General features: G+C 46.8%; 5 protein-coding genes across 5 annotated transcripts; 3 read left to right on the top strand and 2 right to left on the bottom strand.

The window, feature by feature from the left end:
- Nucleotides 1-25: 25 nt before the first annotated feature.
- Nucleotides 26-2,066, top strand: C8R40DRAFT_1040059 (uncharacterized protein; the record flags this gene model as incomplete). Its single annotated transcript, XM_046223883.1, is given in 13 exon segments — nucleotides 26-76; nucleotides 126-175; nucleotides 189-298; nucleotides 354-368; nucleotides 429-613; nucleotides 673-794; nucleotides 846-1,021; nucleotides 1,076-1,106; nucleotides 1,159-1,184; nucleotides 1,250-1,261; nucleotides 1,322-1,694; nucleotides 1,761-1,770; nucleotides 1,848-2,066. 13 exon segments carry the CDS (start codon nucleotides 26-28, stop codon nucleotides 2,064-2,066), a joined length of 1,380 nt encoding a protein of 459 aa, XP_046088709.1.
- A 167-nt stretch (nucleotides 2,067-2,233) lies between these two features.
- Nucleotides 2,234-4,700, top strand: C8R40DRAFT_1094526 (uncharacterized protein). Its single transcript, XM_046227663.1, has 3 exons — nucleotides 2,234-2,797; nucleotides 2,854-3,596; nucleotides 3,647-4,700. Exons 1-3 carry the CDS (start codon nucleotides 2,374-2,376, stop codon nucleotides 4,406-4,408), a joined length of 1,929 nt encoding a protein of 642 aa, XP_046088708.1. The 5' UTR covers nucleotides 2,234-2,373; the 3' UTR covers nucleotides 4,409-4,700.
- A 1,410-nt stretch (nucleotides 4,701-6,110) lies between these two features.
- C8R40DRAFT_1168337 (uncharacterized protein) lies at nucleotides 6,111-8,209 on the bottom strand (the record flags this gene model as incomplete). Its single annotated transcript, XM_046231162.1, has 5 exons — nucleotides 6,111-7,007; nucleotides 7,069-7,334; nucleotides 7,392-7,509; nucleotides 7,564-7,764; nucleotides 7,820-8,209. The coding sequence occupies 5 exons, from the start codon at nucleotides 8,207-8,209 to the stop codon at nucleotides 6,111-6,113; spliced, it is 1,872 nt and encodes a 623-aa protein (XP_046088707.1).
- Nucleotides 8,210-8,765: 556 nt separating this feature from the next.
- Nucleotides 8,766-12,550, top strand: C8R40DRAFT_1248105 (calcium-transporting ATPase). The gene is made up of 12 exons (XM_046233653.1): nucleotides 8,766-8,934; nucleotides 8,992-9,230; nucleotides 9,293-9,565; nucleotides 9,618-10,079; nucleotides 10,134-10,319; nucleotides 10,372-11,175; nucleotides 11,229-11,421; nucleotides 11,485-11,512; nucleotides 11,567-11,855; nucleotides 11,914-12,165; nucleotides 12,226-12,327; nucleotides 12,394-12,550. Exons 1-12 carry the CDS (start codon nucleotides 8,817-8,819, stop codon nucleotides 12,433-12,435), a joined length of 2,988 nt encoding a protein of 995 aa, XP_046088706.1. The 5' UTR covers nucleotides 8,766-8,816; the 3' UTR covers nucleotides 12,436-12,550.
- Nucleotides 12,551-12,596: 46 nt separating this feature from the next.
- On the bottom strand, nucleotides 12,597-13,506 carry C8R40DRAFT_1039987 (RlpA-like double-psi beta-barrel-protein domain-containing protein-containing protein; the record flags this gene model as incomplete). Its single annotated transcript, XM_046223878.1, has 4 exons — nucleotides 12,597-13,067; nucleotides 13,125-13,208; nucleotides 13,269-13,289; nucleotides 13,366-13,506. The coding sequence occupies 4 exons, from the start codon at nucleotides 13,504-13,506 to the stop codon at nucleotides 12,597-12,599; spliced, it is 717 nt and encodes a 238-aa protein (XP_046088705.1).
- Nucleotides 13,507-13,616: the final 110 nt, after the last annotated feature.

Here is a 13,616-nt window from a genome sequence, read left to right as displayed (position 1 = left end):
CTTCGTTCCCTACCTTCGCCTCGTCATGCCCAGCTCAATTTTTATCCCTGTTTTGCTTGCAGGGATGATCCTCACTGTATGTCTATCTACTAGAAATACTCATGCTCAATGACAGCGCACTCTAGGGGTCCAGTAATTCTCTATGGAGCAAATGGCAGGCATGTATAGCTTTTAAGTCTCTGGGGCAGTATTCTCATCCATTCACAGGACATGCAATGTGTCGAGAATTGTGACGATCCCGACCCTAGTCGAAGAATTCTTTATGAACAGCCGGTATGGCAAACACTTCAAATGTTTCGTGCGTTATCTTCCATCGTCCGAAGAAATCATATCTGACTATTTATGGCTAATAGTTGGTGAAATGCTCTGTTCGTCCTAGACCCTATGCATACTTGTGACACTCAATGACTGTCTTTGATTCTTTATAGGCTTCCTCCCTGTCATATATACTTGGGTCCGCTCCAAGCGATTGCAGCCAGTCCAACTACAGGATTCTGAATCATCTGAAGCCAGTTTATCAAATATTAAACTTGTACCAGCTTCCCGGCCGCTCAGTGGCTGGAGCGTTCTCTTGTTATGGATTCCTGCGGCCTGTGATCTTACTGGAACGACGGTACGTGGCTGAACTCCCTTCTTCGAGTTTGTCTGACACCGTTTCCTTCTGCTTCACAGTTAATGAATGTTGGTTTGCTCTACACACCGGTCTCCATTTACCAAATGACCCGAGGTTCTCTTGTGCTTTTCGTCGGCTTTCTGAGTGTTGTGTTTCTGCGTCGACGGTTGTGGCTTTATCAGTTGGGTTTATTCAAGCGCTCTTTGTGACTGTTATATCTAAACGGCGGTAGATGGACTTCTTTAATCATCGTGATGGGCGGAGTGGCTTTGGTTGGTTTTAGCGGTTCACTCATCAAGGACACTGTCAAAGAGGCGTTAAGTTCGTTGTTGGTCAAGGCCAATGGCAATGCCGATCTACCCCCGCCAGAGTCAACTGAGACACCTGAAGCTACGACTGTACTTGTCGGTCAGATTCTACCTCCGTTCTATGTATGGGCTATCCTAATTCGTTCATTGATAGGCGTGTTTTTCATCTTGTTTGCTCAAGTCTTGTAAGCCGTTATCCTTTATTACTTTCTCAGCCATAACGCAACATGTTGTCAGTACTGCCACTCAATTTGTCGTGGAAGGTATGTATTCCAACATTCTTGTCACCATTTATGCAAACCTCTGATGCACATGGGCCTTTCATCAGAGAAGATCATGGGTCAGTAAACTCACAAAGTAGCTCGCTCATTGCTCGACAACCCTGACTTGTTGTATACAGGTCATTACTCGGTTCCTCCTCTAGTTGCCGTAGGCTATGAAGGACTGTTTGGTGTTATCACTATTCTTGTTTTCTTCCCAATATTAGCTATACCTGCCGTGTCATCCAAGTCTATCTTCTTCGATATACCTCGTGGATGGCACCAGATGGTGGACACACCTTCTGTGCTGTGGTCCGGTGTCGTAATTGCTTGTAGCATTGCCTTGTTCAACTTCTTTGGATTGAGCGTAACGCGGCATGTCAGCGCTACCGCACGTTCTCTTGTCGATACATGTAGAACGCTTGTTATTTGGCTTGTCAGTTTAGGCTTAGGGTGGGAGAAGCTCCTGTGGCCCATTTCGTTGTTGCAAGTCCTCGGGTTCGGGCTGTTGGTGTATGTTAACTTCCTTTTCATCCTATCCATTCCGGTTCTTTAATCCGAGTTTTCTCCATTTTACAGTTATGGCACGGTATGTACTATACATTTGTTTCCCGGATATCAAGTGGGGTCGTCAAGCTGATTACGATTGTGCTCAAATCGTGCTAGTTTCTCTTCAACAACTTGGTCGCAATTCCTCCGTGTCTTCCAAAACCAATCACTGGTCCGACTTCTGCAGATCCAGAGGCGGAAGGACTGTTGTCATCGTCTTTATTGGATGAGACGGCCACGCTGCCGGCAGACCTGGGCCAAGGAGGATTCGACGCGGTACCAGAAGGACAACATGCAGTTGCCCCGTTGAATTCCGCACCTTCACGTTCCGAGTGAAGCGTCGCGGAATTTTGGTATCTTATTACATACAATCTTGGAGTATACAGTATGTCAGGACGACGAGACTGCCGTGGAGTTGTTACCATATATATCTATTTTTTTGAAATTCCGTGGTGTAATGTTACCGTATGCAGGTTTTTATAGATCTCAAGTCGGTTGTCTTATCTGCGTGACACTTCATTCCCGAGAAATCCATGATCGCTTGCATCGAAGATTCCTTTAGAGACTCATATACTGTATGTGATCCACCACCTTGCGTTCTTCCCTTTTCTCCTTCTCCTTCTCCTTCCTGCGTACGGGTGGAATGCAACTGTTACTGTATTCCAAAAACCACAATGGACTCCGATACTTTCCTTGTACTGGCTTTCTCGGTGTGAGCAATGTTGTAGTAGAAGGAGGTACGTCCAAGGCTAGCTCGAAAGAAATTTTACTTAATACCTCTGTAGTGGTTGGTACCAAGTTGGATGCAGATCTGAAACAACTGCCTGCAAAGCAAATCACAGTATCGGTTCGCTGTTACGAGTTTCGGCTTGGCCGGATTGGAGGCGTTGTCTCGAGCAAGATGGTTGTGGACTACACCCAAGTGTTATGGTCCAAACCAGATGGAAATGAATTCTTCGACTTGGGTGAAGTAGAGTGTCCTTTTAGAATTACGGTACCCCCGCGATCAGGCGGCTTCAGCACGGTGTCGTTTGTCGAGTATCGCTGTGTCTGGCGTGTGGAAGCCAGTGCGTGATTTAGGAACCATGTTTTCGATATATGCTGTGTACTCACCACTGCTTAGGTATTAGCCACGCCCATATATCTGGTATTGGCACCCGGCTCACTAAGCATGTTGACCTACCACTCGTTCGCTACGACCTCCCTGCCTTTTTGCCTTCTCCGCGGATTTATATGCACATTACCGCAGCATATCTAGATCGCGTTGTTACGAAGCCCAAAGGACTTGCTCTGCAATACACAGTATGGGCGCCGAGAGAACCTATAGGCCCGACAGACCTTTTGCCGATATCCATACATGTTTTGCCAAAGGAGCGAAACATATCGATACGTAGCGCTACCGTAGTCGTTGAGCGCCGTATTCAGTTCAACGAATCCCAAAGTCCTGTGTCTGCTTCCGCATCGTCTGCTATACCAATTTCACCCACACTGTCGGTCTCTTCATTCATGACATACTCTCCTGCTTCACAAAATTTCCCTGTTTCCTCCAGATCATTTTCCACTATGACATCGCCTCAGTCCGGCTATCCGTCTTCCGTCTCGCTTGCGAGCGATGTTCGGCCCTTATTGCCCCAACCTCAGTATTCAAGAGATCGTTCAGACTCGTCGGAAAGTCTTGTCGGTAAACCGATTGTTTTACCAATCGCAGCTAGCGAGTCATCTGGTCCTTTTTCTCAAGCAGAAAATGGTATCTGGAGCAAAACTCTGACTGTACAATGGCCTAGCGCCAAACCAAGTAGCAGATGGGGAATCGGAGAAACCATTCATTCAGACTTGGTGTCTGTTCGCTTCTTTGCTCGCGTGAAGGTGATCATGATTCATTCCCATGCGTGTTGTTTTTTTAATCATACTTCTAGATCATCGTGACAGGCCCGCATAGTACGGAATCGTTTGAGCTCGACGAGGAAGAGATATTTACAACTTCTACAAATGACGCAGAACGCCGTTTGGCTATATCTAAAACACGCTCTCAATCCTCTTCCGAGGCGCGATCCAAATCTAAATCCCCACGTCGAACTCGAAGAAAACTCGAAGACAGTCCAGAACCTGTACCGAGCACCAGTACTTCGGGACTCAAACCACCGCCGCACCCACGTGTGCCACCGAGCCCGACATCATCCAGCAGCAAACGAAAGGATTCAATCCCACGTCGTCCACATACAAGCGCCGGACCACGGGATTCAAGCTCGTCGCACTTTTCCACTCCAAAGGTCTCTTTAGAAACTGTTCCAATTCCTTCCAATTCCTCACTCGACACTGCAGCGTCTAACAAAAAGCGGCCTGCTACGACTTCTATTATTGGCGGCAGCAGTGATATTCAAACCACGCAAAATATACACGCATTCTCGCCAATCATATCATTATCTTCCACTCCAAGCACAAGCAGCGGGAGTGGGAGCTCCACTCTAGAATCCACTGAAGGTCATAAGGACGAATCATCTAGCGCAGCTGTAAGGGAATGGGAAGCAGAACTTGCCAAAATTGAGCTGAAAAGCCGTAGATCGAGTGATCTGCTGGGGTTTAAATTCAAGAGAAAGAGACCAAGTGTTCTTTCCACGGTTGCAGGTTCACGGTGTGGGTCTGTTGGGAACACGAAACACCCCATGGTTCAGACATAATTATATTTTTTCTTCTACATTTGTTTTTGGTTTGTGATGTGACACCTTTGTTCCATTCTTCTTATCTTGTCGTTTTCAAGCATCAACATATTTGTGCCCTTGCATCCCTCCAATAGCATATAAACCTTCCTACAGCATATGTACCATCAGACAATCCATACCCTGCCATATATACAGATCACTGCTTGAACGCATTCTTCTCAGTTCTGTCAGCACATTTACGCTATGCTTCCGTATGTTTGTATTCGTCGAAGAAGTGAGAATACAACTGAATACAGATGCACACTTTGTCCCAGTACTTCGATGGCGATTCTGAGTAGGTATTTGTAATCCGGCGAGTCCGCTTCCGGACTGCCGGGCCTCCATTTCTGGCTTTCGTTCATCTACTCGAAGTCTCTATGTCACACTTTCCATGGCTTAGATTCGCAGGAGCAGCGATAACCTGTGCGTATCGGTACCTTACCTTTTTCAACACTTGTCTGATCACAAGCATTCCATACTTGCCGTTTCTCTCATTCACTCACTCTACCCTCCAACTCCTTCTACTTCCGCCATGAACTCGTTAACATTCATCCGACACGGATGAACCGATGTAATCGTCACTCGTTCACTTCTGCCCGAACTATGAACCGTGTAATGTTTTTCTGACCTACTGCATTCGTTCTGCCTGTCCCTGCTTCAACGGCTGCCAATGGATATTCGGAATGAACAGTCACGGGCTTCGGTTACCTGTTAATGAAAGGTAGACATTGCATGCTGCGTCGACTCTGAATCTTGGTACCTATAATTCTCGACTACATTTTAGCAACTGTACCCACGGAAGAAGAACTCTACAATGTCAGTCTTTACGCTCCTGTCGAAGTAGTTACCACCTGGATCTAAAAACGCTCTCTGGTCGTTTTCTTCCATGTCGTGAACTTCTGCAGCGAATGGCACCGGATATTCGGAAAAAAGTGGACGCGGCGAGAGCTTTACGTCTGGCTAGGGAAGCAGAAATGAAGCAACAAGTTACTTTTCAGGTGATCCTGATATGTTACCTCTTCCATGCTTGTAGCATCAATTCTCGTGTTTTAGGCTCCTCCGACCACCTTAGTCGATCCAGACACAATCAAGCCGATTTGGGCTGATACCAACTCCAAAAAATAACTCGGTTCGTCGAAAACATCGTTTAGTTTTCGACGAACCTAGTAACAGGTAGTCAATATATCGAGAACAAGGATTCATCCTTTTCCTATCTGTCCCGCTTTTTTTCTTGTTGTCATACGCCTCCACAGAATTTGTATCACCGTCCGTTTCGGATTCTCGCGTTCGAAATTATTATCCACGAATCATTAAACAAGGGGACGAGAACGATGAAATTCTAATGAAGCTACATACAATGAATGTCATGTCATGCTATTGAACAAAGTTTGAGTGGGGGGAGCGAGAAATGTAAGTAAACTGATAGACTGGGTTTAACATCCACAACCCTCGCCAAATTAGTGTATGTATACAACCTGCTGTCTTTGTCAACTCCTTGCTCTCCTTAATAGCTTCTTCCGTCTCCACCCTTCTTCGGGACACTCGTATCCCGACCTTACCAACCGATCCTACCAACGGTTTCTATCAAATTAAGCATCATATAGCTAGCATTCCTCTGTATCGTCAGACCCCTTCCCACAGAATAACTATTGCGGATTTACATGGGAGACAAACTCATGCTTCACTGTGATATAGACGCAGAGGGTCCAGATAGGCGTTCCTGATATTGATTCCTTTCAGAACTTCCCACCGGAGCCTCTGGATCAGACTTCAGCTCCGTTTCCATCTTTGTCCCGTCTTTCGGAATCAGAGGTTCGCATGGCGTTTCTTCGGGAATTTCTTCTGGAGAAGAGGGTAGGTTTTCATATGAGGAATCATTGTCGCCAAATGGTGTATTGATGGATGGAGGCCTTTTCGAGGCTGAATGCGATTCCAGTGGGGTTGGTGATGCAGGAGGAAGAAAGATAGGCGCTGATGGAGGGACAGGCGCTATGGTTATTGAAGGAGGAACAGGTGACGTGGTACTGCTGGAGGTGTTAGAAGGTAGGGAGCTCGTGGAAGCAGATTCGATCGTCGATGGGGATGTTGCTTCTTTCGCGAGCAATGGGGCTTGAGAGGACTTTTCCGGGGAAGGATCAGAGGAGGCAGAGGTTGAACTACTGCTTCTGAGAATCGCACTTGCGGTAGATGCCGTACTCAACGCCGCACCGAGTGTGCTGAATGGAGGAGTATTTTGTAATGAAGATTGGGACGAGGGAGGAGCAGGAGAGGGTGATCGACTTCGATTGAATAAAGATCCTCGTTTAACTCGTAATGAATCATTCTTCTGTTGGGCGGGAGTCGATGAAGAGGATGAAGAGAGAGGGGAAGTCGATGATAGGTCTATGGAGTTAAGATTAGGAGCGGACGAAGTAGATGCCCCGTTTGAGCTTGTACTACTGGCGACGGTTTCGTTAGTCTCATTATCGTCTGTTACTTTATTGGCCTGTGCGTCTGCCTTCTTCTTCTCCTCTGCCTCTTTCCGTTGTTGGGCTTCATGTTCCAACAAAGACAGTCTCATAGCCTCCATCATCATTATCTGCATCATGAGAAAACGGAATGAAGTCAAGAGTAGACAACTGCAGTCATCTGAAACGTACCTCCTCCAAATCTTGCCCCAGGTACTGCTCGAGGCCATTACCACCTTGCTGTCTTCTTCGTGGTCGCCAGCTCCCGCCTCCGTTGTCACCACCACTAGCAGCACTCGCAGCTTCTTCAGGGGAAAGTGCAAGCACGCGCCCACTAGTGACCCCTACAGGGATCAGACGGTCGCCGACCTGACGCATAATGATGCGGCGGTTTGCTCGTCGTGTGACCGCCGCGCGCACAGCTGCTAATTTGGCTTCCCAGTCCGGTCGAATTTGATCTGAAATATAAGAATCGATCATGATAAGGTCTGTCTTATCGGAGAAGAAGTACAAACCAGTCGTTACGACCTCAGGGCTGTCCGCACTGAAACTCTTCTGCCTACGTTTATGCGTCGGTGCGGGATGATCGAGTGATTGCTGAGATTGCTTGGGTGAAATTGAGCGAGGTGAAAGCTGATTGCAGTGTCAGAGGAATGGGATAATGGGATAACGCGGAGAGGAACTAACAGATCCTTCGCTGCCAATGCCAGCTCGCCAAGGAGGGGGAGTATACACAACACCAAAGTTTTCCTGTACACAATATGGACACGCAGCGGGCTCTGATACTAGATGGGTAGTCGTAGGCTCGCTGCGCTTGATTTGCACAAAGCATTCTGTACATATGGCTTGGTCACAGCACCTGGAATGATTGATATACTGGGGATAATACTGTGACGTAATATGAGTAACGAGCTGGAGACGATATACTCTGCAAAACACTCACCAGGAAGCATATAGGGCATTCTGTTGCACCTCTATACACTGCTGCTTCCGGTTTACTAGGTTCCTTCAGAGTATTTGGTCGTTTCGAGTGGCTGGACGACTTAGAGGAAATTGATGAGGCCGAAAGAGGTTCAGACCGTGAAGCAGATTCCAGTCCTCCTTCAGAGTCCGGAAGCTCCTTCCTCGCCGCTAAGATCTGGTCGTCTGTCCAAGAATCATCGTAGTCTTCCAGTGGCCGGTAAAACGGTGCAAGTCTTCTGGCACAGATGAGCTGAGTAACAACGGCCTGATTCCAGTCTCGTGGGCCCGTGTAAACGCCTTGAGGGGTCAGGAAGCCGAAATCAACAGTTTCATCATGAGAACGGGAGGAGGAGGAGGAAGAGTTGCCCATGGGCTCTTAGACTACAGCTTAAACCGATGGTCGAAGCAAGTCAGTAAGCCGGATTGATTGTGTTATGGTTAGAAGATTACGCCAAACAAGCTACGTAAGCAGTCCGAACGCGGACCGCGTCGGGATTTCGCAGGATTTCTCATGGTTCAATGAGCTACTGGAGCGGGTTATGAGAGGTTATGAGGAACAAGCTCTACTTGAGGCCAGCACCTAGTCTTAGTATATTGTTTTGCAGCAGACCGCAAAGCAAAGTAAATGACTGTGTAATTATTCAACGCCTACGCTTCCGACGCCTGCTAACAGCCGCTGCCCGTATATTTTCATATTTGAGTTGAAGTACGTGGGTTCAGATGACGACATTTTCACAAAGTTCAACCCTTCGAAATCCTCTTTTCTCTTCCGGTTATCCTTCAGACAGCTAAAAAGCCGAACATTTTCTCCAAGGAAGTGAAAAACCTGCCAAAAACCTGCAGAGTATTATGAAGAAAATGGCTAAGACTACGTTCTCAGTCTGGAGGACGCCACGTATCTGACACGTGCCTCCAGTCAAAGCACAAAAATTATTCACTTGCTCCGTAAGTATCTTAATTCACCTTTTACTTTCTTCATGAACAATCCCTGGACAAATTCTCCAGAGGAGATTCTTGCCCACTTTAATGTGGAGCCATCCCGTGGTCTTTCTTCAGCACAGGCTGCGAAGCATGCAGAAATCTACGGAAAGAACGGTATGTTGGTTGCAAAAATATGTATGTATCTACATAGTGATACTCATTTCGATGCAGAGCTTCCTGACGATCCAGCGACTCCTCTGTGGGAGCTCATATTGGAACAATTCAAAGACCAGCTAGTGCTGATTCTTCTTGCCTCAGCCGTCATCTCTTTCGTATTGGCCCTCTTCGAAGACAGCGAAGGCTCCAGCGTCTGGACCGCTTTCGTTGAACCCTCTGTCATTCTTTTGATCCTCATAGCCAACGCTACTGTCGGTGTGATTCAGGAAAGCAACGCGGAGAAGGCTATTGACGTGCGTTCACAGCGCTGATTCAAAAAAAAAAATATACTTATTCATACCCGCAATATTTCCAGGCTCTCAAGGAATATTCTCCGGATGAAGCTAAGGTCATTCGCTCTAGCCAGATCAGTCGTATACACGCAACCGAACTTGTCCCAGGAGACATCATCTCAGTCGCTGTCGGTGACAAAATTCCTGCCGACTGCAGAGTGATTTCGGTATCCTCCAGCAGCTTCAGAGTTGACCAGGCGATCCTCACCGGAGAAAGTACCAGTGTTAACAAGTCTATCGAGTCTATTGCGGATATGAAAGCTGTGAAGCAAGATATGACGAACATGCTTTTTTCTGCAAGTTCCGAAACCCGTATATCATTGCTTAAATTGACGTGTATTTGGACAGGGTACTACCGTGGTCAATGGGACCGCAACCGCTGTCGTTGTATTTACGGGCCAAAAGACCGCCATGGGTGATATCCATAAATCCATCACTTCCCAAATTTCCGAAAAGACACCGCTCAAACGCAAACTCGACGACTTTGGGGATATGCTCGCCAAAGTCATAACCGTCATCTGTATTCTCGTTTGGCTTGTCAACATCCGACACTTTTGGGATCCTTCACATCATGGTGTCCTCAAAGGCGCGATTTACTACTTCAAGATTGCTGTCGCATTGGCTGTAGCAGCTATTCCGGAAGGATTGGCCGCGGTTATCACTGCTTGTTTAGCCTTGGGGACACAAAAAATGGCTAAAAAGAATGCAATTGTCCGCAACCTTCCCAGTGTCGAAACACTCGGCTGCACGAACGTTATTTGTTCCGACAAGACTGGCACTTTGACCACCAATCAAATGAGCGTGTCCAGGGTATGTACATACGCGTTTTGGTTGCATATATAGCATTGCTCACGACATCTTTAGTTCGTTGTTGTTGATGGTACCGGTGCTCTACGCGAATATACCGTCGAAGGGACGACCTTCTCTCCCCATGGAAATATTTTGACTGCGGGCGGGAAGCCAGCTGGTGCAGAATTACAGTCAGATGTTATCTATCGATTGGCGGAAATTGGCGCTATCTGCAATGACTCGAAAATCGTTTACCACAGCGTAAGTTATCTGTTGTCATCCGCTTAGTTCGTTTTAATCATTCACTACACAGGAGAAGGATTCGTATGCAAATGTCGGAGAACCAACTGAGGCTGCAATCAAAGTTCTTGTCGAAAAGATTGGTTGCAGAGACTTGGAACTAATGAAATCTCTACCGTCGCTATCTCACTCAGTTCGCGCCAGCGCAGTCAACGAATATTTTGAACGCAATATTCAACGTCTTCTCACGTTCGAATTTTCACGAGACCGCAAGATGATGTCTGTGCTCGTAAAATCTGATCAAGTGGGCTCGTTGTTCGTCAAAGGTGCTCCAGAATCTGTGTTAGAACGCTGTACTTCTATTTTGGTCGACGAGAAAATTATCCCTTTCACCCCAGAGATCAAGGAATCTCTTTTGCAAACGACAGTCACGTACGGTGGTCATGGCTTGCGCAATCTCGCACTTGCCTACCGCGATGTCCAGGATACTGATGCCGCGCATTATCAATCTGAAAGCACTCGGGACTATTCTCGCTTCGAGCAAAATCTCACTTTTGTGTCTATAGTTGGTATGCTGGATCCTCCACGCCCGGAAGTTCGCCCCGCTGTCGCAAATTGCAAAGCCGCCGGAATCCGTGTCGTTTGCATCACTGGTGACAACAAACGTACCGCCGAGACTATTTGCAGACAAATTGGTATCTTCGACGAAGATGAGGACCTTACAGGAAAGAGCTATACTGGGAGAGAATTGGATGATCTCTCCCATGAAGAAAAGATTGCAGCGGTCCAACGTGCTAGCTTATTCTCCCGCACAGAGCCAGGGCATAAAAGTCAACTAGTTGATTTACTACAAGGACTTGGCTTGGTTGTTGCTATGGTATGTTTCATTGCGAAAATCATCTTCCTCGTTTTTGATGTCCATTTTGTCAGACCGGTGATGGTGTCAACGATGCACCTGCATTAAAGAAAGCAGATATCGGTGTAGCCATGGGCAGTGGAACTGATGTTGCCAAACTCGCGGCAGATATGGTATTGGCAGACTCCAACTTCGCAACAATAGAAGGGGCCGTAGAGGAAGGTCGGCTGATCTACAATAATACCAAGCAGTTTATTCGCTATTTGAGTAAGTCTCACATTTCTTTAGGAGCTTGCGCCATGGGAAGGAATACTTACCGGTTGACTGTAGTTTCTTCAAATATCGGTGAAGTCGTCAGGTAATCATATCTGCACGTCGTTCGTACAATCTACTCACCGTAGCTTCCTTCCAGTATCTTTTTGACTGTGCTTCTGGGTATGCCAGAAGCTTTGATTCCGGTGCAACTGTTGTGGGTTAATCTAGTAACGGACAGTCTCCCCGCCACTGCCCTCGGTTTCAACCCGCCTGATCACTCAATCATGAGAGTACCACCAAGGAACAGCAAAGAACCTCTTGTTGGTCCATGGTTATTCTTCCGGTATATGGTGGTTGGTATATATGTTGGATGTGCGACCGTCTTTGGCTACGCTTGGTGGTTCATATTCTACGAGGGCGGACCTCAAATTTCCTTCTACCAATTGGTATGTTGTGGCCTCAGTATTTTCTACAATGAAGATATAATTAAAACAAATTTCTTAGACACATTTTCACCAATGTTCCACTATGTTCCCTGAAATCGGCTGCGAGATGTTCACAAATGTCATGGCTCAGCGTGCAACGACCATCAGCTTGTCAATTCTTGTCACCGTGGAAATGTTCAATGCTATGAACTCGCTCTCTGAAAATGAAAGCTTGTTGAGGCTTCCTCTGTGGAAGAACCCATTCCTTGTAGGCGCCATCGCCTTGAGTATGGCTTTACACTTTATGATTCTTTACACACCGTTCTTCACTGTGAGCCTCTTCCGTGTTGGACATTTATTCCGCTCTCTGACTGACATTGTCCTGCGACAGACCTTGTTCGCGATTACACCATTAAATTGGCCTGAATGGAAAGCTGTCCTCTACTTCAGCGCTCCTGTCGTCTTAATAGATGAAGTTCTGAAATTTATAACGGTAAACATACTTTGCCTACTGGCCCAATATACGTTGAGTGCTGATTGATTCTTGACATACTCACAGGCGTCGTACGTAGACCCTCCTTCAAAAGTCAAGGTGGAATGATCATAGATTATCTCATCGATGAACAGATCGTTTTTCACAGCGCATGTATAAGTACATACATATATACATAGAACCCAGTCTTCATCTTAATATAAAAGTGCTTGTAGAATTATAAACATGCAATAAGCCAAAAATACGCTATAATCAGTCTTTCAAAAATATCACGCAGTAAACGTAGCACCGGCCCCGCTAGCAGCTACCAATCCCATCCCCATGACAGCTGCTTCAAGTATTTCGAAAACCCCAGACGGGACAACGGCTGTTGGTGTGGCTGATGTGGTGCTTGTGGTAGCGGTACTGGAGGTGGAAAACGACAACAACGATGAAGACGAAGACGTGAATGTCAACGAGGACGTCGACGAGGACGTCGACGGAGAGGTAGAGGATAACAAAGTTGACGAACTCCTCCGAGTGCTTGTAGAGGTAGGCGTCCAGGTGCTCGTGGAGGATGTGGATGGAGGTGGTGACCAGGTAGAAGTTGGAGGAGTATATGTCGAGGTGGGTGTCGCAGAGGTAGAAGTAGCTCCCGAATCGAAATTCCAGGATCCAGTCAGAACACCTTCGTCGAGCGAGGCAAAGTATTGGAATAGGCCTTCTGAAAAATCAAGACCTCCATATGGACATCCAGGACACTGCGTCGAGACAGAAACATGAGTAACTGAAGGTCTGCGGGTTGACTCAATACCTACCTCATCCATTATCTGAGCTTGGGTAGTCTTCCCCCCAACAGTAATAGTGATCATTTGGAAGCAGTACTGCCCACCGTTGTATTGCTATAATAATAATAAAAATCAGGACGCGTTGATTCCGAACAAGTTTGGAAATGAATATACTGCTGAATTCAAGGCAACGATCTAAGCGTTGACAGATGAATAGATAGATTTGTAGATTAAAATCAACGCGTTTGAAGATCAAGAGCGCAAAACTCACGAAATCGCCGGGTTGATTGGTCTGTCCACAAGCACCAAGGCCATCTGCGTAGTACGTGAAGCGGGCATCATCGAATCGTTTCTCCAAGGAAGTTTTTCTGCGAAGACTGGCTGCCTCGCGCTTAACCAAATTCGCGTTCATAGTGTGGCGTCGATGGATAATGGGGTCGAGATTGTGACTCGCCGATACCAGATGAAACGCGCATAGCGAAAGAATGATGCAGAAAATGGATCGACGCGAGAATTTGGGCA

The sequence above is a fragment of the Lentinula edodes genome, assembly GCF_021015755.1.
Source record: "Lentinula edodes strain Le(Bin) 0899 ss11 chromosome Unknown C8R40scaffold_9, whole genome shotgun sequence".
Classification (NCBI taxonomy): Eukaryota; Fungi; Basidiomycota; class Agaricomycetes; order Agaricales; family Omphalotaceae; genus Lentinula; species Lentinula edodes.
Note: the sequence above shows the minus strand (reverse complement) of the source record. Positions and strands in the feature narration are given on the sequence as shown.

Excerpts from the sequence above, each read along its gene's own strand:
- C8R40DRAFT_1094526 (XM_046227663.1), top strand. The coding sequence starts at position 2,374 with ATGCAACTGTTACTGTATTCCAAAAACCACAATGGACTCCGATACTTT. Across the intron at positions 2,798-2,853 it reads TGTCTGGCGTGTGGAAGCCA|GTATTAGCCACGCCCATATA; the intron begins GTGCGTGATTTA and ends ACCACTGCTTAG. Across the intron at positions 3,597-3,646 it reads GCTTCTTTGCTCGCGTGAAG|ATCATCGTGACAGGCCCGCA; the intron begins GTGATCATGATT and ends TCATACTTCTAG.
- C8R40DRAFT_1248105 (XM_046233653.1), top strand. The coding sequence starts at position 8,817 with ATGAACAATCCCTGGACAAATTCTCCAGAGGAGATTCTTGCCCACTTT. Across the intron at positions 9,231-9,292 it reads ACGCGGAGAAGGCTATTGAC|GCTCTCAAGGAATATTCTCC; the intron begins GTGCGTTCACAG and ends CAATATTTCCAG. Across the intron at positions 11,513-11,566 it reads AATATCGGTGAAGTCGTCAG|TATCTTTTTGACTGTGCTTC; the intron begins GTAATCATATCT and ends GCTTCCTTCCAG.